Source organism: Falco peregrinus, chromosome 13, assembly GCF_023634155.1.
Source record: "Falco peregrinus isolate bFalPer1 chromosome 13, bFalPer1.pri, whole genome shotgun sequence".
Lineage (NCBI taxonomy): Eukaryota > Metazoa > Chordata > Aves > Falconiformes > Falconidae > Falco > Falco peregrinus.
In genome coordinates this window covers 22,417,449-22,440,073 of record NC_073733.1, presented here as the reverse complement: position 1 = coordinate 22,440,073, position 22,625 = coordinate 22,417,449, and the positions used below count along the sequence as shown (strand labels likewise).

The 22,625-nt window shown below is 45.6% G+C and overlaps 1 protein-coding gene across 1 annotated transcript in view; it reads right to left on the bottom strand.

The window, feature by feature from the left end:
- The window catches only part of BRWD3 (bromodomain and WD repeat domain containing 3), a 58,731-nt gene extending 46,487 nt beyond the window's left edge, over positions 1-12,244 (bottom strand). Inside the window, exons 1-6 of the mRNA XM_055817837.1 lie at positions 12,039-12,244; positions 11,883-11,941; positions 11,710-11,739; positions 11,356-11,415; positions 2,726-2,876; positions 194-292 (exon numbers count right to left, since the gene is read on the bottom strand). Of these exons, the coding sequence (XP_055673812.1) occupies positions 194-292; positions 2,726-2,876; positions 11,356-11,415; positions 11,710-11,739; positions 11,883-11,941; positions 12,039-12,075 (436 nt within the window). The 5' untranslated portion in view covers positions 12,076-12,244. The remainder of the gene's footprint in view (positions 1-193; positions 293-2,725; positions 2,877-11,355; positions 11,416-11,709; positions 11,740-11,882; positions 11,942-12,038) is intronic.
- Between the last annotated feature and the right edge of the window lie 10,381 nt (positions 12,245-22,625).

Genomic DNA, 22,625 nt, shown 5'->3' with positions numbered 1-22,625 from the left:
AATAATACTAAAAGGGTTATTCTATTGTCAGTGAGAAACCTTTTTTAGACTAATTCATGCTGAAATGTCAAAAAAGCCATTAATGCAAACCCATAGTAGTGTTTCAGTCAATAAGAGTAACTTTCAGCTGGAGCAGTAATAAAAGCACAGAGAATAAAAAAAAAAAAAACCTTATGCATGTTTCAGAACTCACCCACGTTTGGTGGTTTTCCATAATTTACAGGTAGTTCGGGAGGCCGGCCTCTGTGAAGAGCTGCAAACGCAGATCCTTTCCATAGCGTATGTCTGAAGTCTGTACCGGCAAGATTAACAGTGGATTAGTGAAACAATCAGCCAAACCAGGTCTAACTGACCTATTCTTCTTAGTATCAAGAGCATCAAGCACTACTCCCAGCACCCCAAAATAAGATTTGTCTTTTTAGTTTGTTAAAAAACTAAAACTTGAAGATTGCTACTCTGATTTATATTTCCTAAGCAATATGAATGTAAAGGTTTCAGCTTATTTTTGCTTCATTTTGGTGAGGAGGGAGTCTAAATTGACGGAAAGAAAAAGAGAATGAAAAAGGTACGTGCACTTTGTATAAGGCAGGACTGAACTTTCATGTGTTTCTAGTCCTTCTGCAATCCCAACAGATACAGAACCTCTGCTTATGAACTGTACATTTGAGAATACACATACATGCACACATTTTCTCCCTGAAAGGGGGAGAAGTTACTTTTTTCCCCCCAATAAATCTGTTTTCCTGCAATTGGTGGCAATACGCCCTCCTTTCAGATTGTCCTCTGCACCCCACCCCCCAAAAAAACCATTGTTTCTAAAATGAAGACTGTTTTCTTTAAAGACTCTCCAGCTATCTGCTGCCAACTGGCCTCAGAGAGCCTTCTCTCTAGAACAATAGCGATTTTTCTGAGACTGTTCAGAGCGCCTCAGAAATTAAACCTGGACTTCTTCCATTTCTGGCCATCTGGAAGGAGAGAAATGAGCTTCCACAGTGAGTAAGTACTGAAACAGGACAGTGCCACAGATTGGTGGATCTGTGTATCACCATTTAGATCTCTGAATATGAAATGCACAAGCTTATATGACTCAGAGACTCCCGAGAGCACCTTCTGATTAAAACTCAAACTGTACCACAGAGTATTACAATGACACACATTAAAAACTGCACTCACACTTTCTAAAATAGATCAAAATAGCTATAAATACTAACAGTAAATGGAAACTTCATACTGATACACAACTAAGGGGAGTGGAAATGCATGTATGTCAACTTTGAAAAAACTATGCTGTTTCATACTAGCGAGTGTGGTTTACACACCAAATGCTGCAATGTCACAGCAGCTTTTTCTGAAGAGGAAAAAAACCCCACCATAAATCTAGTAGAAATCTCTTTGCAAAAATATTTCTAGTAGAAATGTCTTTGCAAAAAATTTGGATAAAAAAATTAATCACTTCCTCTTTCAGTGATTCATCTAGCGTCTGCGCCTTAATTCATTCACCTAAGAAACTTCCTCTCCCTGCACAAAAATGTTTATTTTCTCTTTACATTTTGTTGTTGTTTTCTTGTAAGATGGAAACAATGTGAAATGAAGGAACTTTCTCTGCAGGCCTCCCTGCAAACCTGAAATTAACAAGACTCGGTCCCAAAACTTTACGTAAGGAAATCTGTTTGCAAACAGCACACCCCTCCAGGTGTAGCATAATGCTACCGTTCTTGTTAGCATCACAGTGTGACTTCACAGGATGCAGTAAATTAAATGCTCAGCTGCCGGTGAAACAGGAAGGTCCTGCTCGCCCATCCCTCCTTCTCTCCCAGAGTGATGCTCCTGCTGCCTGTGTCACGTCCAGCACTCTGATCCTTCCATGAGCTAATTTAATTCACTACAACAGCAATAACAAATTTTGCAACATTTTAGCTCTCTGAATCAGCACATCACAGGATCAAGTAAGTTCTGGCTCCTACAGGGAAGTGACAGGGGCATGGAGCGAGGAGAGAACGAAGGAATCACTCTTTTCAATAGCAGATGGCTCTCAGATCTGTTTAGTTATAACTCAGAACTGTGCTCTCAGGATCGTTATCTCAAGCAGAGCAGTTTTTCAAAAGCAACAGGACTGGTGCTCTATTCATGAAAGGAATGAGGGCTTTCATTCAAATTACTTTAAACAAGGACAAGCAGGAATTATCACCGAAGAATCAGTCTCACCTTCTCCCACTCTCTAAATGCTGCCCCAAATGCCACCCTGCCCTTCAAGCTGACACACCTGTCTGCACAGCCAGGGAATGAAATAATGGAACAAATGGAACAAATCAGTCTGAAAAATAGCCCAGCAAAATTATATAGACTGTTGGGTTATTTTAGACACAGGCATAAGTATACCAAAAAAATGGCTATTCTCCAGACAGATCAAATCTCTAATCTAGTTCATCACATCATTTAAACACCAGTCCAATATGCTGGGGAGGGGAGGTAGAGTAAGCAAGCAACAAGATCAGGCAACTGTAGGCGAGAGCTGCTTAAGGTGGCATTTTCAACCAAAGAAACACATACGTAACAGGGCCAGCAATAACTACATTTTAGCAAGACTACAACAAGAAAGCTGACAAGCATAGGAGATAAAACCAGGGTTCATGCAAACACACACAGATACCACAATATCAATCAAAACAAAAAGGGTTTTGACCATTAAAATAAAATCCAGTCACAGCTAAATTGAGAATCTTACCTTTTGCTGCTCTTAGTAGAGACTGGCGCCCGACACCTAGCAATGTCTGCACACCTAGGACACTTTGTGGGATTTCTTTGTCTAAAAGGGGTCCAAGTCTCTCACAGATCCTAAGAAGATAATCCGGAGGGATGTGTGCATTGACAGCCACCTAAACATATAAACAATGCAGATGTATGAAAACTGTTTTATTTTTGCTTCTACTGGCACTTCTTTGCGTGGTTCATATCCAGGTGTTGAAGTTACTGAAATCAAGTCTAAAACCCCTGAAAAAACTCTCAAAATTAATTATACCAAAGATGTCTTTTAAAGTGACATGGAGTGCTCAAAAAGTCAGACCCAAAATTCTAGGTGGTGGTAGCTACACTTTTAATTTAGGATGTCCCTTAACAACAAACAAAACCTCCTGAAACTCAGCTCCCAGGGCAGTACTCTGACCAAAGTACTGCCTAAAAAAGAAGCCTTTTTTACCCTTCAGTTCATTCTTTTCACATCTCTTCTTTAGCTGAAAAATCCTTGTCAGACACTCATATTACTCTAAGAAGCACACATACTAAAGCAAATAACCCTAAACATTATCCTAAAAGCAATACCCAGTCTCCTGCTTTCAGCCACTGGGAGTAGACGTCTTTAAGACCCACACATGTAGGCTCCTAATTTGTCATGTCGGGGAAAACATTCTTCTTTTTTCCCTTTACACAGAGACTGTTTTCTATGGAGAGACAATGGGTTTTTTTCCAACAGTCTGTTCAAATAGCAAATAAATTCTACCTCATTATCCAGAATGTCCTGCACTTGCCTGACTTCTACCGTATTTACTAGCTGGCAGCAAAAACTCAACATTGGAGCTTATTTAGCTCCTTCAACACAGGACATATAGCTACATCCCATGTCCTTTTTAAAGATCAGTAGTAACAGGTACTCAGCTCTTAAGTACCTGTGATTGACAACGGAAACTAGGTTTTTTGTTTTACCAAGCCACAAACTAATGCCAAATAATACTAAAGCTGATCGGAAAGGGCCAGAACAGTGCTCACTCTAAAGAAATAACAGCAGGTGTGTGCCTGTGCACACCTCGCTCTCCTACATGACCATTTCAACTGTGTCCAGTCACAGGCCGATACTGGTGACAGGGCTGTGAGCACTCACCACCCATGCAGCTCCCCCCTGCTGGGGTAGAAGTTTTTGTGCAGCTGCAGTGAGCCAGAACGATTTCCCAGTCTGGCTAAAACCACTCTGGTAGCTCATCTACCGCGGAGGGAGCTGTTTCAGTTCCCTGCACTAGGAATGCTGACCCAAGAAAAGAAGGAAAAGGTTTATCTGCCAGGTTTAGCAAAGCTGATTTTGGTTCAGAGAAGCGTCAGAGCTGGTGGAAAGCAAGGAACAGGACCACTTCCAACAGCTCACAGCATCAGTAGATAGGCCCAGGTATCCTGCCTACCCAGACCCTAAGGATATGGCCAGCTCCTGCCCCAGCACACCTGAGGGAGCGGCAGGCATCAGAAAGGAGGAAAAGGTAAGTACTTTACTCAGACCTGCTGCCAAAACATTGTTCACTGAACTATGTCATCAAACAGATTATTACTACATGTCATTGGGAAATTGTTCATTCCAGTTGGGCAACAGCAGCGGTGCTACAATGCTCAACACAGTGAGTCATGTGTTGTATAATGTAATCACCTGTATCACAAGCAGGATCAACACCATCCCACAAATAAGATTTTAATTAAAAAAAAAAAAAAAGGAAAGGCTTTTCCAATAACATATACAAATTATCATTGAACTAAACCCAACTAAAAACTCTGAATGGAAACCCTTACAGAAGAGAGACGGGCTTCTCCACACATCCCTTCAGTCAGTGCGTGTTAAAGATAACAGCTCTGGCCTTTTGATGGAAACAGAAGAATCGTATCTCTGTGGGAAAGATGAACCTGATGACTGCATTAACGTGGTCCCGTTCCATGACTTTTTATACTGTGAGCATCAAGGAATAACCCCATGAAAGCTCTCTTCCACTGCCTGGTTTCTCCAGTCATTCTAATTTCTTTTTTTATTTTCCAAAATCATAGAGTTCCAAAATTATATCAGTACATTCCCAACTGCACAGCCAGTGAGGTTCAGTGTATAAGCATGAACTGTCTTTCATTGTAAATTACGTGACATAACAGAATTCAAAATGAGATAAAAGGATTATCTGAACTTCTGTATTTGCCTATTGTTCTTACTCATTCCTGAAATAATATAAATGTGTTAATGCTACAGAGCCTCCCTTCAGATGCAAAGGATCTGAAACAAAGGCAATTCCAAAGAGAGAATCTGCAATTTAATAAAATGCAAGTATTAAATTCTTTTTTACATCTCTGGTAATTACTAACATGCTTCTCAGTCAACAATTGCAAATTCTAGCAATTTATCAAGCTTGAAATTAAAAAATTAAAAAGAAAAAGAGCAACCAATCCAGAAGCTGCGGAACTTTACATTTTACTTCCAGGGTAGGAACAAATCCAAACCATACCACCCTTTCTGGAAATATAAAATTTCACAGAAAGTCCAAACCATTCTCCTAGCGTAATGCAGCAAAACACTTCCCTTTTCACTCAGGAGCACACTGCTTTTGAAGTACTGCCGCTACTCTATGTCTAGAGAGAGGTGCCGAATTAAGCCTGGCAGCAAATATCCTACTGTCAAGACAGAGCACAAGTTATTCAACAAGCAAGTCCTGATTAACTCAGCGCACCTACTCAGAAACGGAAAGGGACTTTGCTGCTTAAAGATCTGCAGATTAAGCCGCAGTTATATACAGAACAGCAAAGACAGCAAACATCAACACATGTGCAGACCGGACAACATTCAAAGAAGAAAGATGCGTGCACCAGACTCACGGAGCATGTGGCAATTATCTGCACATGCCTGGTGGTAATTTGCCTGGGACATCCAGACGTTAAGCAGCTCAGGATACCAGACATCTGCTTGATCGCTGCCCAGACCAGAAAAGTTGGCAAATCCATCATGAAGCCAGAGTTAAATCGGCACAAGTAAGCTGCTGAAGCATCCAGACTTTAGTGCACAGTTTTATTAGATTGTAAACTTTTCTAAGTGACATTTGATGTGGAGCGTATTGCACAGCCCAGGCACATATCAAAGTGACCGTTCACTTCATTAACAGGCCCTACTCACCAGATTTGCCACCTGCAATCCAAACCATGCCATACTACAGAAGAAAGGCTGTACCATAAGTCCTTCCCTGCATGTTTTCATGTTTCTACAACCCAGAACAGCCCAAACAAGTGGCCCTTAATCTGAATATTATCACTGTTGTTCTTACCAAACAGCTACATAGGCAAGCAGCAATAGCAGCAAATTATCCTGGAGATTTTTTTCCATAATAACTTCCAGATAAAATTCTTAAACTGCTGCCTGGGGCATAACAAGCAATTCTATTCTCAGGTTTCCAAAAGAACTCGAAACAAAAATTATTCCTTTCACCTCTGCATGAGATAGCTGTAAATGGATTTTAAGTATCTTTCCGAAACATGAAGCTGCAGAAATAAAGCTGAGAAAAACAGTCTCCCAAATCAGATTTTCATTAAAAGAAGTATGGAAAAAGGTAAAGCTTAGCACCAGTTATAGCACATCTCTTAGTGTGTGCTAGTCAAAGCCCCATATGACAAAATTAAAGACTGGCAAGGATATTATCACCTCCTCAAATATATTAGAAAATATTTCTAAAACATTAGAAAATATTTCAAAAATTAGAGACAAGTAACACAGGCCAAAAAAATGCTTAACAAAGGCTTTCAAAAGAACATGTTAAAATAACGCAGAAGAGCTGAAACCGTGCTAAATGAGAGAAAATTCTGCACCCTGGGATAAATTGTAAAGAGAAAACTGTTTTGTTGCCTGATGTGAAAGACCCTATAAAGGTTAAAATGTAAGAGCACAAGAACACCACAGTACCACGGAAGGGTTCTCTGACACAGTAACCATACAGGTCTTATGGATCTAAAAACTTTCAAGAACTGGATAAAATTAATCTATTCTTTTTAAAAGATCTACGTAAACAACCATAGGGGAATGTAACACAGCCATGACTGCTTGAACCAGTATGCAAATAAGTTGCTACAGTGATAAGTAGCTGTAAGTAAAGAACTATTAGGGAAGTCACGTCAAGGCTAGGAGAAAGTCATACCCCTAAACCTGTTTACACTCCTGTTGTTGGAAGCATTGCCATGTAGTCTCAAAGACTAGTGAGTGAAGGTCCTCACTGGACAGCTAAGAAGACAGGCAAGAAGTTTGGTGATCCCTGAAACAAACAAATAAACCCCCCTGGTACAACTGCTGACAATTGCTCCTCCAAGGAAGATTTCAACAAACAAACAAAAAACCTCTTTGTGATTACTACTTATAATAAGAAGCCTGTCTTCTCAGGGATCAGAACCAGATAGCTCTGAAATATCTCTTTTGGGAAGCCCTGTGAGACACTGCTTTCAAAGCACAGACTAAACTTGACACAAGGGCTGCATAATGGAAGCAACACAGGCAGCAACGCAGATGTCTGAAGGCTCTTTCGTACCCAGTCCCCTGTGGGCAGGCAGGCAGCTGGGCATCAGCAGCAGATTTCTAACCTCTAGGCAGTCCTACAACACTTCTCTCGTTTACCAAAATAACAATCAGTTAAGAATCAATTGACAACTGTATCAAAAAGAGGAGATCAAGAGGACAAAGGCAGCTGAGCAAGCAGGAAATTACTCAACACCTCAAATATGGAATCTCAGCACAAGGAAGCTCAGATACTGGACTTGCAGAAGATGTCAACAGTATGCAAATATACCTGAATTTTAAAAGCTATTATCCACTTGGTTTCCCCAGAGAGAACAGGCTGGAACTACCATACTACAAGATGACATTTTCCTGAGGTGACAAAACCGTAACATCCCTTCTCTGCTAATGCTGGGATTGGCAGTATCTATAAATAACAGCACCTCAGACTCATAGCTAGTTTTAAATCAATGCAGATGGGCAAGGCAGAAACTCAAAGCCAAATCCCTTAAGCTGTTCCATACCAGCACAGCCGTTCACGGATGCAAATTCTCCACTTGAACACAGTGTCCAAAAACAGCCGATTTTCTGGTTTTCCTGAAATTATACATATCTTCAGCACAAAGACCAGAACAGGCTGAGCCAGAAGATACAGCCCATCAAGATATTCTTGAAAACCAGACCAGAGCCAGTAATCTTTATCAGGAATAAACAAAGATAATTTTGAACAGCAGTCCGCTGGAGACTGTTCTGATAATCCGAGTTGATTCAGCTTGACTCATCTGTACAACAGCTGACTCCACATTGAACTGCTATGGTTAATTTAAAATCGGAGTACTAATTGCATGCAAGTTGGACATAACTTCAGGCCTTCATAAGGAAAGCGAGGACCCTCCCCTTCACAAACACGTTTCATTCTCAAGACCACCAGCAGTCAATAACAAAGTAAAAACCGCTTTGGAGTACACCTGGATGATTACCTAGACAGGCAGCCACATGTTGCACATAAAAAGTACTGCAAAGTGGAAATAAGCAGAAAAGACAAAGGGAACACAAATGCACGTAAGCTAGTATTCTCTGAGTGGCTCTGCTTGCTAGGTAGGTACAATTTTTATTAGTGCATCTTAAATTACTCTTCTGCCTTGTGGCACCTGACATTTAAAGTTAAAGACCACATTCAAATAAAACAACAAAAAAAACCCCAAAACTCTCAACAAAGAGTTTTCAGATCTTGACTAAAAGCTCGATTGCAGTGTGAGTAAACATTCCCTAGATAAAAGCCACCTAGTAGGCAATTGGGTTGTTATATCTTTCTCATTTCCAAAAGCCCTAAGAGCAGTAACAATGTATTCAATGGCAAGAGCATAGGCGTATTTTCTGAAAAATACCAACACTAACCTGAACAGTCAAAGAGAATGGAAAATGAAGTTGAAACATCAGCAATTAAAACAAGAAATACTTTGTCAGATTTGCCAAAACAGATTATTGAGGAAAAACAAACAAACATACATATCGGACTTCTCCAGGTCTGTAAACTCTCACTGGGTCCCATTACCTCAGGCCTGCCTAACCAGGGTAGTTGCAACACCAGGCAGAGATTGCAACTGAATTTGGTTTTCTATCTGTAAGTGTTCAAAAAGGAGAAAGGGATAGAAAAAACTTTATCTCCAATCGCTAGCACCTATAATTTATTTTTGGTTCTTTATGTGCCTGAGATAATTAAAATGAAGGTCAGAGTTATCTGTGTCCTTCACAACCCCAGCTTTGCTCAAAACACGACATTCAGACATCTAGCTAGCCCTGAAGTCGGGTAGTTTAGGTTAATATACAATCATATGCAACCAAAGGTCCAAATTCCAAATACACCAGACCCTAAGCAATGAGAAGAAAAAAAGGCCTTCTTCAACATCCTCAACGGTGAAAGCTTCAGTCTGAGGATTATAAGGGAGAAGCTCAGTCCATTCTACCTAGCATCAACCTGTCTCTCTGTAAATGATTTATAGTCTTGTTCCTTACTGTAAATAATGATAAACAGTTAAATAATACTAGATAAAAAGACAATCTTTTAGATTAGAATTGATTACTGTTGATTAACTTAAGACAGAGGAAAAAACCATCTCGTACTTATTTTTGACAATACCATACTGCAAGAAGAAATATCCCATTAATTCCAAGCCTCACTTTACAATGGTTTGTCTCCCATTTCTCAAATTTTAAAGAAAAGTACATGGTTTCAACAATGCCATCAATACACAAACAAAAAGTTTTAAGGCTTTTCTATTTGTGTCCCATGGAATGAAGGGAAAAAACTGTATACGCTAATGTAACTGATCAAGCAAAACCAGTATGTCTGAAATCAGACTTCATACTGCCACTGTTAATATTCCTCTCGGGTACCAGGTGCAGTCACAAGCTAAACCTGCAACAGCCTATAGTTAGATTTCAGGCTCTCTAGAAAGACCGTACAGCATTAAAATTTATTGAATGCAGTACTTACTCCGTGTCTGTTCACTCAATATACAGTCCCAGAATTATCCACAAGAGGTATGATGAAACATAACATTCATCTTAAATTCTTAATACACTTTGGAAAGGGAAAGCCAGGAGGTACAAATGTCTCTTCTCAACACTAGGAGCTCTCCCATCTGCATCTGAGCTTCTACTATATTGCCAAAGTGGAAAACTAACTCTTGAGCAAGCTACAGAGCAGTTTCAGCAACAGCCGTGTCAAAATCCCAGATCAACATTGCCCTGTGCGAGATGGGAAAGGCAAGGACACACTTTCAATTCCTTCCAGGTCAGGAGACAGTGATGATCACACGCACACAGTATATCAATATGAGAAACGCTATTAGTAAGTCTACAGCACTGCAATGGCAAAGTGCTAAATCAGCGCCATACATTAATACCCAGAGCTGCTAGAAATGGAAACAAGGCCATTTGCACCCTTCGGAAAGAAATTGAAATGACACTTCAGTTTCACTGCTTTCAGGCGGATGCCAGCAAGGCCGGGCCCATCTCCCGGCTGGGAGACTGGCCACCCCCAGGCCGCCGGCCCCTTGGCAGCGCGGCGGGCAGCTGACCTTTCCCAATGACAGATATTCACACGGTTTATATCTGCGAGTAGCCACTCCATACATTTCATAGGCGTTTAATAGTCTCAACATGACATTTCCTAAAACAAACCCCACGCACCCTGGTTTGCTGGGCAGGCAGGCCCAGCCGCCCGGCAGAGGCGCAGGGCTCCGCACAGGCGGGGAGCGCTGGGCCAGGCCTCCGGCCCTGGCTGCCGACGGGCCCGGCAGCACGTCGCCGTGAAATCCCCCCCACCGCCCCGCGGCAGGAACCCGCTCCCGCCGCCCCCCCCGGCCCACGGCCGCGCTTTGGCCACGCAGACGCGTCCCCACGCCGCGGGGGCGGACACACACACACACACAGGCCCTGCCGGGGCCGCCCGCCCGCAGCCCCGGGGGCGGGGATGGGGGGGCGCCGTCAAACCGCCGCCCGGAGAGGGGGCACGGGGGGCGCCGGGTGCCAGAGGCCGGCCGAGGCGGCCCTGCGGCCCCGGGCGGGGGAGGCCCGGCAGGCCGCTGGGAGCTGCCCGCCCCGGCGGAGGAGCGGCGGCCGGCGAGGGGCGCGCAGGGCCGGGGTGGGGGGGGTGAAGGGGGGGCGCCCCCCTCCTCATCCCGCCCTCCCTGCAAGTTCCTCCGCGGCGCCGCAGCCAATCAGCTGCCGCCTTCCATCGCCTCCCGCCGCTTTCTGGCTTGTAAGACGCGGCGCCATTCGCCGGGCTGGGCCCCGGTACGTGCCCTCAGATAACCCTCCCGGCCCCACAATAGCACGGCGCAGTCAGTCAGCACCAAGCAGCCCCCGCCGCCGCCCCGGTGTGTGTACCCGGCCCGGCCGCGGTTCCCCTCCCCTCCGCACCCCCGCGGCAGCCACGGCCTCGGCGGGGCGCAGCCCGCGGCCCCGGGAAGGAGAACGGGCCGGGCCGAGGCGGTGGGGGACACACGCGGCGAGCAGTGCCCCGGGCGGCGGCGAGGGGGGTGGGGGAAACTTGTCGGGGAAGTCGGGAGTGAAACTTGGCTCACCAGGTCCTCGAAGCTCCGGCGGTGCTCCTTGCCCTGCCAGTCCAGGCGCCGGGGGATCAGCTGCGGGAAGCAGACGAGGAGGGGGAGGAGGGACGGGGACGGAGGCGGCCGTCAGACCCCGGCCGGCCCCGCGCCCCCTCCCCGGGCGGGCGAGGGGAGCCCCCGGCTGTCCCAGCCCGCCCCGGGGAGGAGCCCCTCGCCGCTGCCCCCGGCCCCGCCGCGGGGGCACCCGCGCCTCCCTCGGGGGCTCCCGGAGCCCCGGGAGGAGTGGGGCTGCATTAGACGGGGCAGGGCAGCCCCCGACACCCCCCCATCCCCAGGGCTTCCCCCGTCCCGCCGGGGCAGCCGCCTTACCTGGTGCTCCTCCAGCTCCTCCACCAGCACCTGGGGACAGACGGACACACGGACACACACACACACGCACGCACAAAGGCCGTGAGTGCGGAGCCCGCAGCGCAGCGGCCCCGCCGCCCCCCGGCTCCCCCCGGCCCCGCCCGGCCCGGCGGAGCCCCCGGCTCCCCGCTCACCTGGGCGGATTTCTTGCAGGGTCCGGACTGCAGGAACCGGGCGATCAGGTAGTAGAGCTCTGCGGAGAGGGAGCGGGGGGGGGAAAAGGGGACACGGTTACAACGGGGGGGCGGCCGGCGGGGCGGAGGGCAGCCCCCGCCGCCAGCGATACCCACCGGCTTCGAGCTGGGTCGGGGCGGCCGCCGTCGCCATCCTCCTCAGGAGGCCCGAGGGGGAGGGGAGGTGGCGGATCGCGCCCCGGGGAGACGCCGCTCCTACTGCGGCGGAGCCCCCATGGAGGACCCCCGCTGCCCGTGCACGGCACTGGCCCCGGTGCGGCTCCCGCCCGGGCTCATCGCATCGCCGGTCGCCCCATAGATATCCCGGCCCGAGAGGCAGCCGCCGAGCGGGGTGCAGGGCGCGCCGCCCGCCGCACGGGGGCGGTGCGCGGCTTCGCGCGAGGGGAAGCGGCGCCGGGAGGCGCGGGGAGGGGACAGGCCGGAAGCGCCGGGCCGGAAGGGCGGGGCGGTGACGCACCGGGGGTGGGGCTTGCGCGTCAGGAGGCACTTCCGGCTGGCGGCGGCGGCGGTTGGGGCGCGCCTGGGCCTTGCGGCCTCCCCACCGGGGCCGCCGCCGGGGCGGGGCCGCAGGGGGCGAGCCTGGCTGCCTCTCTCGGCCGCCCCCGGCCCGGCCCGCCCGGTTTCACCGTCGGAGCTGCAGGGCCTGGAGGCGGCCCGCTCTGGGAAATGGGGACCCACGGGGGCCCGGAAAATAAATAGTTTCTAAAGGAAAGCGCACGGATTCGGGAATCGTTAGCCCACGCGTGTTCTGTGGAGGGGGACACGCAAGGGAGGATTGTGTGGGTGCCAAGGGGAAGGCGGAGAGCCGATAACCCTCGCTGGCTCCTGTCAGGAATGGACCAGTTGTAGGAAGAGGCCTGGCCAGGCGTTATCAGGTGTGGAACAGCTGTACGGTGTTGTGCTGGCAGCACAGAAAAATACGTTTCTTTGGCTGCATTCATTAAATTGTTTAATCCACTGTAAAGGTAGAACAAGGTGCCCAAGACAGAGTGTTGAGCAGTGGATGCCTGGTGTTCAGCAACGAGAGAAGGGTCTTGATACTCGGAGCAGCTGTTGTGCATCTTGTGTTAAGTAGGCTGTTACCAGCATGTCCTCTCCCTGGCACCTGCAGCCAGCGATACACCCCAAGGGGCATAGTCCTGCCAAGGTTACAGAACAGAGGGCTTTGGGTGGCTTTAGATGCCAAATTAAAATTGTTTTCTTCCAGCATCCAGGAAATGAAAATAGGGTTTATGCAGCACCTGTTCTCTTCAAGCAAAGAAGGGTTCTGTATCGGTCACTGCAGATACTCTTAAGGTAAACAAACATTTTTTTCCATGGAAAGCATCCTGTCAAAGCTCCAGAAACTTACGTCACTTTAGCAATAAGTTGCTAAAACATATTAAGTAGATTGACATTACTCTTTAGTGTAAAATTGTGTTCTGCTATTATAAATACCTGGCATTTGGTATTAGAACTCCCCAAGCCTTGGCAGTGTTAACAGTCACTGTCATAACTGGAAAATAAAAAAAGACAACTCATCTTCATGCTTTGCATACTGAGAGCTGAATCATCCTAAATCGATGTCGTTGAAACATTAAGTATAAACTCATTTTTAGCATATATTTATAGCATCTACTTATGACTAGGCTTTCTGTTAAGTGCTGTTTCAGAGTTCTTCCTGCTGTCGCTGTCAGGATGCCATCCTTTCTGCTGGCTGCCTCTTCTCGGGATGCTTCAAGGTACCCGACCAAGTGCCAGTAGCTCTCTGGAGAAGGAGTCAGGTCCTTGACACTCAGCTTCTCCACATAATGCGCCTCTGTTCACCTACCCCTTCGTACAGCCATGAAAATTCTTTATTTTGTGCCAGGAACTCAGATTAACTGGGCAATCTGTAGACTTTGTTCTTCCTCATCCTCTAAAGTTCTCGAGCTGCTAATGAGAATTTAATTGATTTATTTTTAAATTGCTCACCATGATAGCTCTTGGTTTTTTTAAGGCAGGTCCATTGATCAGCTCATCACTAGCAGGGATGCAAGGTGCCACCTCACCAAGCTGCAAACCCCAGTTCTAGTGCCTTTCCAATAGTAACAGCTCTCCCACATTCTGAGCCTTACACCGAAGCTTTGAAGTTACAGTGCTGGTGCTTCCTGTGAGAGAGACAGTGCAAAACTGCAGTTCTCAAAATAAATTGCCAGCTAGGGAAAGAGCATGCTGATACTCATTATCCTTGGAGGTAATGTTTCTCCCACCTGTCTTCAGAATTGAGAATTGCAAACTCATCTTCTTATGCATGATGGGAATGCAAAGAAAAAAACACAGTTGATGTTTTATAATATGCCCTGAAAAGCGCATATCAGTCTTTCTGAGCTAAACAGAATTTTATGTCAAGGGAAAACAACACCGTAAAGATTGTATAGCACCATGTCCTGGTGCATTCTAGTACTAACAGTTATATATTTCTTAATTAATATGGTGTGTGTCTGTGGCACCTTGTGGTCAGCGCCTTGCTGGATCACCCTACTCATGATTTGCTTTTATTTGAGCTTGGGGGTGGCAACACATGAAGCTGCACCACTGCAATAGGCAGGATTATTCTTTTGGGGCTTATCTAGAGCTGATGGCAATTCCTACAGTAACTCAAATGGGCCTTCAAGTTGAAAGCCTGGAATAGAAAATGTGCCCGAAGTAAGCTCATCCACCTCTGGCCTGTGTCCTTCCCATGCCATTCCAACCAGAAGCCTCACCACACGCTGTTTGCTTCACTGCTTATAAATGCACGACCTTGCAGCTCAACACTCTGAAGTGCTCCGTGTTGCGCCCTCCTCACAGCTCAGATGGATCCAGGCATCAACAAGAAAGAGGCGCGTTAGTAACCACCCAGCTATTTGTTAGGTGTGTGTTGCAGAGTACAGGTACGCAGGCTACGGCATCCCGCGTTCGGGTCAAGTACAAACAGAGCATGAGTCACACCCAAAACATTAGTTACACTGTTGTGTAACTCTTCCCTTGGCTGGGCTCCATCGGCACGGTCGTGGCTGTGTATTTACTGCTCTGCAGTGGCTCCCAAGCCTCTTCCCATGTCACCGGTTCCCTGGCACCTCAGCTCCCTGTCGTTAACATTTTCCCAGTTGCTTTATTATTCCCTGAGGTTGCTATAAGGACTGTGATCCATACCTCTTCCCACTTCTCCCGGGTTTTTCCCTCTAAGGAGTCATCTGTCTGGTGAGTAATGCCCATCCTCAAGCATAGCTTTCATTCCCCAGGAGCTTCATTTCCACAGAACACCGCAGCCACACGCAGACCTTGCCGCTCGGTGACTCATCGCTTTCTGGATCCTCTGCATCCAAGAAGCAGCGTGCTGGGGGATGACAGTAAATCTCCTAGTGAAAGCAAGATTTTATGGGTCTGCTTATTCATCTTTCTCCAAAGCAGAGCTCCATTATGTAAATGCCAACAGAAGCAGTGGCACCGCGTAGTGATGAAGAATGTACTAACTGGTGTGGTACTCTTCACAAATGAACAACTGAGGTATTCAGAAGCAGAGGCGCTTGAAGGAAGGAGCTGGTTTCTTTCCATATTGCTCTTGGAAAAAAGATAAGTAAATTAAAGCCTTTAATGAATTTTAGGAGTAGAAACCGGTAATACTCAAATACCAGCACTTGCAGCCATTTGGTGTTGCAGACAACTCTCAGCACCTAAGAATAACCCATTGTTCAGATTTTTGCCTCTTTCCAGTTCACCCAGGGCTGTACTAGCGCTTGCACTGGGGACACTTTCCATACCTTGGCCACAGGCAGCCCGTACCTCCTCTGCAAAGTGATCCATTGCATCCTGTCACTGTAGTTGTGAGCAGATGCAAGCTGGCAGAGGTTACCCCTGTTTAATTTGACAACAAAATTAACTTAACTTCCCTATAGTCAGCTTGTAACGCCTGTTACATGCGGTTCTCTCTTCTTGTGTTTAGCATTATACTGTCCCAATGAGTCAAATTCTGACTTCTGCTTTAACATAGCGTGAAAATATGATTGTATTTTCTCACAACCAGCAGAAATGTACAGATGCAAATTGAAAAAACAGAAAGTTCAGAGTGGAATCATGCAGGTGTGCTGAGTTGTACCTGAATGGTACCTTCCCTTTTCAGTAAATGTAGATGGGAATGCCTATGTCTGAATCCATTTGGATTTAAACACTAGAGCAACTTAAGGGTTTTCAACTTTTTTAATATTTTCCATGAACATTTCTGTGTACATCCTGCTCATCTTGGGCATTTCATATGCAGTTAAATGGTAAACAAGGATAGTAATCGTTTCAGAAATTAAATCCAAGGTTTTGTTTAACTGATACAAAGTAAGTGCCGTTTAGAAGGAATTAGTTGCCTTGTACTCTGCAGTTGTAAGCAAATACAGATATTGAGAAGTTAAGGTTTACTTTAAGATGATCTCTAAATGCAGAAACCTCAAATTTCAATGTTTATGTCATAGCGTATTTATTCAGAAAAAACATATGAGGTGCAAAATGCTTAGCAATAATTACAACCATGGGTTTTGCTTGAGTGCATAGAGTCCTGTGCGCAAATCGACATCCTGCAAATTTCCAGGTTTCCACTCCTTCATACATTTTTCTCCCTTGATAAGAGCTGTTAAATAATAATTAAATAGCTGGTAGATACTATACAAGATCTGCTCTGGGTTTTTTGCTGTTTTTAAAAATTTAGAATTTCCCTGCTGCATCGTACCTGTCTTTCCTCTAGATGGTGCCGGACGCCCACGAGTTGGGTGTAACACTATCCCATATGGAAGGCTCCTGAGAAACAGTCAGGACGCCACCGTCCTTTGTTTCTGAATTCTGTCTTATAATAGTTCATCTAAGTTGATAGATTATTTGACCTGCATGATGCAAATACAATGCTCCTTCCTTTTGCGAATCTTAAAATCCATTTACTAGAGCCTAAAATGTCACCTGCCTGGAACAGTATCATCTGTTACTCCGTGGACCGATCCATGTCTCATATTTCTTGTGGCAGCCATTAACATGTTAGCTGTTGATCGGCTAGACGGTATGTACATCACCGCTGCAATTGGGGAACGTATTCTTTGCCAAGTTTTCAAATAAATTCATTCTCTGTGAATATTAGGTAAACATTCCTCTGTGTCTGTATGTTACATAGAAGTGCAGAATTTCAAATATGGATGAAATGCATATGAAGATGGGCAACAGTGATGTGTGTACCTATGTGCTCATAGCTCTGTAAGCAGAAGGACCAGGTAAATAATGTCAGTATTCCAGTATATATTCAGCATCACTGAATTTCAACATTATGCTTGAAAGTAACCCCACAAGTTTTACAAGCAGGAAAATGACTGTTGGTTGTAAGTGACAAGGTAGTTTTTGTTATTGTTGGTATTACAATTGCGGGCGGCTACATCCTTATCTACGGGACCGATTCTGACCCTGTGTCCCCAGGAGCCCCGTGGCTGGGATTGAGCCCCCTGTCCCCAACCTTTTCCAGCCGCCTAGGGAACCCTCTTTCTTGAGATGGCTGTGGCTGCTGCCAGGCTGGGGGACACCATGCACCAAGGGGCTCTCGCCCCAGAAATACCACCTGATATCTCCTGGTAAGGGTAATTCAGCAACTCCAAACCTTGCTGAATTTTTTTAAATAGTGCTTTGATGTTTGGTTTGTGATTTGGGGTGGTTTTATAGGGCCCAACCCTGCATTTTTGACTTCTGGAAGCACCTGGGAGCCTTACAGCCTGGGCACGCAGTGTCCGACTGCAACTGGGAATTCATCGCCCTCTCCCTGCATAGCTGGACGTGCAAATTTTACTGGAACTCCTTCAGCTAAGTATATAATTTAAATAGAATTATGTCCCTGTGTATCCCATACCCTTTCGCTGTTGTGAGCATGTTTTAGTTCTGTTTGTCAGTTTTACAAAAATACTAGCTATTTTGTGAAGGAGCAGGCTGGGTTTTTAAAAGTGCTACTTCTATTGAAATAAAAAGAACTTTTAAATCTTTTTGAGATATTTTTTATATTTATTAGGATCTATAACATTGTAAAATAAGCTCATGAATACTTTTTAAATACAGTCTTATAAGAAATAGAAATTAAATATTAATTACTGCATGAGGTGATGCATTAGAAAACCATCTTGTATAAGTTTACCCACAGGAGTGTATTTATAAAGAACTTTATAAGTCACTAATAAAACTAATGCTTCAGTTTGATGATGAGGAAAATGAAACGGGCTCTGTGAGTCATGCACTTAGAGCAAGATGACAAAACCAAAACCAAATCAAGGAGAAGTATCCCCCTTCGCCATGCTCTTTAGGCACCCCTGTCATATTCTCTTTCACCTCTTCCAGACAAGAAAGCCCCACAGGGTGATATCTGCAAACCACTACTCCCTCCCCTTGTGTTTTTCCACCTTTTCCGGGTATCCATCCTGCGAAGCGAGGGCTGAAGCACGTGGGCTCAGCATGGGCTCATGCAGTACCATAACAACACTTGTTTTTATTTATTCTGTGTCCTCTCTAATAATTCCTTATGGTCTGTTTGCCTTCCGACTGCCTCTGAGCGCTGTGCCGAGCTCCACGAAAATGTCAGCACAGCAATGCCAAGCTCTTCTCAGCCAGCGCTCATAGGTCAGAGCCCGTTCCTGTGGCTTTGTGGTGATTTGTATGATTTTGCATCCAACAAAATTTAGTTTCATTTGTTGTCATAGTCTTTAAATCTCAGGCCTGATTTAGACAAGGGGTTTCAAACTAGGGTTGTCTGATGGTTTCATCTTTGAGCACTTTTCTGCCTCATTTTGAGCACAAAATGCTGTCCCATACAGGGATTTGGTTCCTGTTATTTTTATTTATTCGGTTTAAAGCCTCTTCTAGTGATCTTCAGTTTAGGATGATGACTTCTCTTATCCCTCATAAAGAAAGGCTTTAACGTGGAAGCCTTGATAAATTCCTCTGTAGTGACCTGTGACCCACGTACTTGATTTAGTGCTCATACTTCCATCACTCAGCGGACATATATGTTCTCCTGTAGCCGTCCGGCTTCTTATCTTTGGCAAAACTCTTTCCTCTGATATCCTCAGGAGTTCAGTTTTCAGAATCGCCCTTTTTTCATTTTTTTTTTTGGCATTAACTTACTAGGGCTTGAGATACAGCCTTCTGGAATATGTGGAGATGAGTTACATTCTCAGAAGGTCCCTTAAAGCCTTTCTTGATAGAAGGACTAACTTAATTTAATCTCTGGTGAAGTGTTTTTCAACACCTGCAAGTACTTGCCCTTTTGGCTGTTCCCTTCGTTTCTTCTTAACTAATAAAATAATTTTTCTTTAGAGTTTGTGAAGTCCCTGAGTTCTCTCTGGCTGAGTGCTGGGCTGGTACCTGATGGAAAATAACACACAAGGCCCGTAGATGTGAGGTGAAGCTGTGAAGGGAAATGGTGGCCATAAGCACAGAATTCTTTCATCGGTCTTTATTTTCCCAAGGTGTTTCATCCTTATCGCTGGATTATAATGAGATAAGCATGGAAGGCGATTGCAAAGACTGCAGAGGTGAAAAAAAAGCATCTTCTGTTTATTCTTCAAATTCTCTATTAAGTCTCAAGGATCCTGCCATTTTCCTGTTGAGGATCCTCTTCTCTCCATGTGTTCTCTGATGTCTGTCTGGACACCTTTCTCTCTCCTGTTTCTGTGGCAGTCTGGTAGATCTCAATCTCTTAATTTTTTCCCCCTTTCTTTGCTCCTTACTCCTGTTTGGGTAACTTCATTTGCTACAGGTAACATCTTTCAGACCCTGACCTTTCTTCCAACCCCTTCTTCCCATCCTGACTTTGTTGCTGCTGCCTGTGGACCATATCAGCCCACCATGTCCTTGCATTTGTGTTTTTTGTCTTTGCTATGATTCTTTCCAAGATGCTTCTAAAACAGCCAAGGAACACTTCCTTGGAAGATACGGTGCACCCTTGAATGGGGCGTCAATAAATCCCATCGAGGGCGATGCTGACCTCTTGGCACAGGTTTTTATTCACTGCTAGCTGAGTGCATCAGGTTCAAGCAAACAGCAGAGAAATGCTGGGAGCTGAGCACCGGCAGAGGGATGTAAGGGGGACAAGGGCAGGTGAGATGCTTCGATACTCTTTAAGGAGTCTCATCTTGTCTTTCTTATGAGCATGTGGAAAAACAACCCGCGCTGCAGCACTCCCTCTCTGTTGGGTGAAGAAAGCAACAGGACAAAACCTCTTGCTGGAACTTTCCTCCTGCAGCACTTTCATGCCATCCACCCCGAGGGCAGCCCGCGTGAGCCGCGGTCGTGCTTGGGGAGCCAGGAGGACCCATCCTGCTGCATCAGCACCGTCCCAGGGGGGCGCAGGGACCCCAAGCTGGGACTTTGCTTTGTTCCCTGCGGCCCCACCCACCTTCCCAGCCATAAATGAGATTTTTTTTCCATCTGCGAAAGTCTCCTACTTGTGGTTTAATATTAATTTTGGCAGTTTGCACCCAGACTCTGAGCTACCTTATCCAGGAATCAGCATGGCAGCCCTGAGGTCCGGCCCCATCTGATGTGTTAGAGTTTGTTTTCTTTGACAATATGGATTTAATGAAGAGGCTGCCCAGCACTGGGAACCATTTCCCTCAAATAGCTGCAAAATAAATGATGGGACGTTTTCCAGCGCAGTGCTGCAACCATCCAAAATACCACTATAAAAGTCACAGACGCAAACCAGAGTGACTGCATTAAGCAAGGCTTAGGGGGATTATCGAATTAAATTGGTTGCCCCTTCCACCCTTCCCCCAAAGACATTAGAAATCTAAATACAAATAAGGGTGTTAAAACAAGACAATGGGCTTTGCTAAAACCTATAAAAGCAAAGAAACTCATTGTTAAGCCTGTTGCTTTTTTCTGGAGTGCTATTGTGTTTAGGCAGAGTGTTGTGTTGCAGAGGGTTTCTGTCGGGGAGCTGGAGAGCCGTGGGTAATCTTATGAACCGCAGAAACTGCCGCGGCTCTAATGCTCCTGGAATGGCTCTGCTTCGGTAATTCCCTCTGCGAAAGAGAGATGCATCAGAACTGCGTAGGGCACCAGACCGCGATGCCACCACCGCATCATTCTGCCCAACTTTGGCACTCGTTATTTACTGCCCACTATTCCCAGCTCCATCCTTTTCCCAAGGACAGCAGCGTCATGTGCCTCCTGCTTGTTTCAGGGAGTTTGTGCAATGAAAGCTTTGCTTTAATCTGTGCTGGATTTATCCAGATGCATCAATCTCTGGAAGGCTTACGTGGGTCTCAGGTCTTCTATGTGCATGTAGCCTTGATTTGTTAATCTGGAAACGGTTTATTCAAAAATAATAAAAAAAAAAAAAAGCAGAAGAAAGCCTTTAAAACTGCTTTGCTTGAGCTGCTTTCAACTGTGCAGTGGTTGCCCCCTGTAATGCAGCTGGCACCCATGTAATAAGTTTAGGTGCCTCGTGCCTGCTTTAATTAAATGAATTACAGCAAAAAAAGCATTTCCAATTTAAATGTTGTAATATCATAATGATACCATTTGTTTAAATATTTAATATATAAATATACAGAATAAATATTAATTTACAATACATTTACAGAACCCGTTTCACCCAAATGACCACAATAATATTTCCTTACCAGGGAATTCCTTTTCTTTGTATCTTTCTCGGCATCATTACAGACCCTCATATTTGAAGTCTTTATTGCAGCACAGCTCTCTTCGTAATAAATTAAGTACATTAGGCTTGGGGTAAAGAAATGAGATACCTGGGTAGCAACAAACAGGATTTACAGAGATTTTAATCTCTTTGGGGCAAACATGGTTTTGTTTGTGCCCATGTCAGAGCCTGGAGGAGGTCTGCTGAGCACAACGGCACCACAGCCAGATGAGTGTTGTTAGTAAGTGCTAATTAGTAAAGCCACCGGGCCACCGGGTCGTCTTTGACTCTAAGTCTTACTGGAAGGGCTGGGGAGAAAGGATAAGAACTGAGCAGAGAGAATATTTTTTTTGGTCCGAGTTGTGCCCTGGCCCCAGCCATCCTCGCCCCATGTGACTCTCCTCTCCAAGTGTCTGGGGTCCCGTGTGTGTCCCCCCACCTTTGCAGGGGGCCGTGATGCTTCACCCTGCAGACTGGAGCTGAAGTTTCAAGGTATTTTGCACCACTGTGGGAAGCAGCAGTCCGGGAAGGGGCTTGGGATGCTGACCGTTTGTGACAAGTCTAGTGGCTACCAAAACAGTAGCGGTTCAAAACCTGAATGATATTACTATGGCAACAAAATAACTCAAAATAAAATGTGCATTGGAAAGCAAACTTACATGCTCAGGGAACAGATAAAGAAAGATACTATATTTTTTGATACTGGTTTTTTGGCTTCCTGAACTCTTGCCCTATTACCAGACGCTGATGCAGATACAAAAAAAATAATTCAATTTCCAACAGCAATGAAATGAAACTGAGCAGAACCAAATCTCCAGTGCTACAAGAAATTCCCCAAGGGATGCCACCAGTGTTATGAACTGTGTTAGTTTATAACCACCCAGTGCCTGAACTGCCCTTAACTTTATGTTAAAGGGGTGAGCGAGGTCCCACCTCGGCTCAGCTCCATCGCACAGCCGGACTGGGCACAAGTCACAGGCATCTCTGGGGGAGCAGAGCATTGCCTCGGCAGGTTCAGCACACACAAG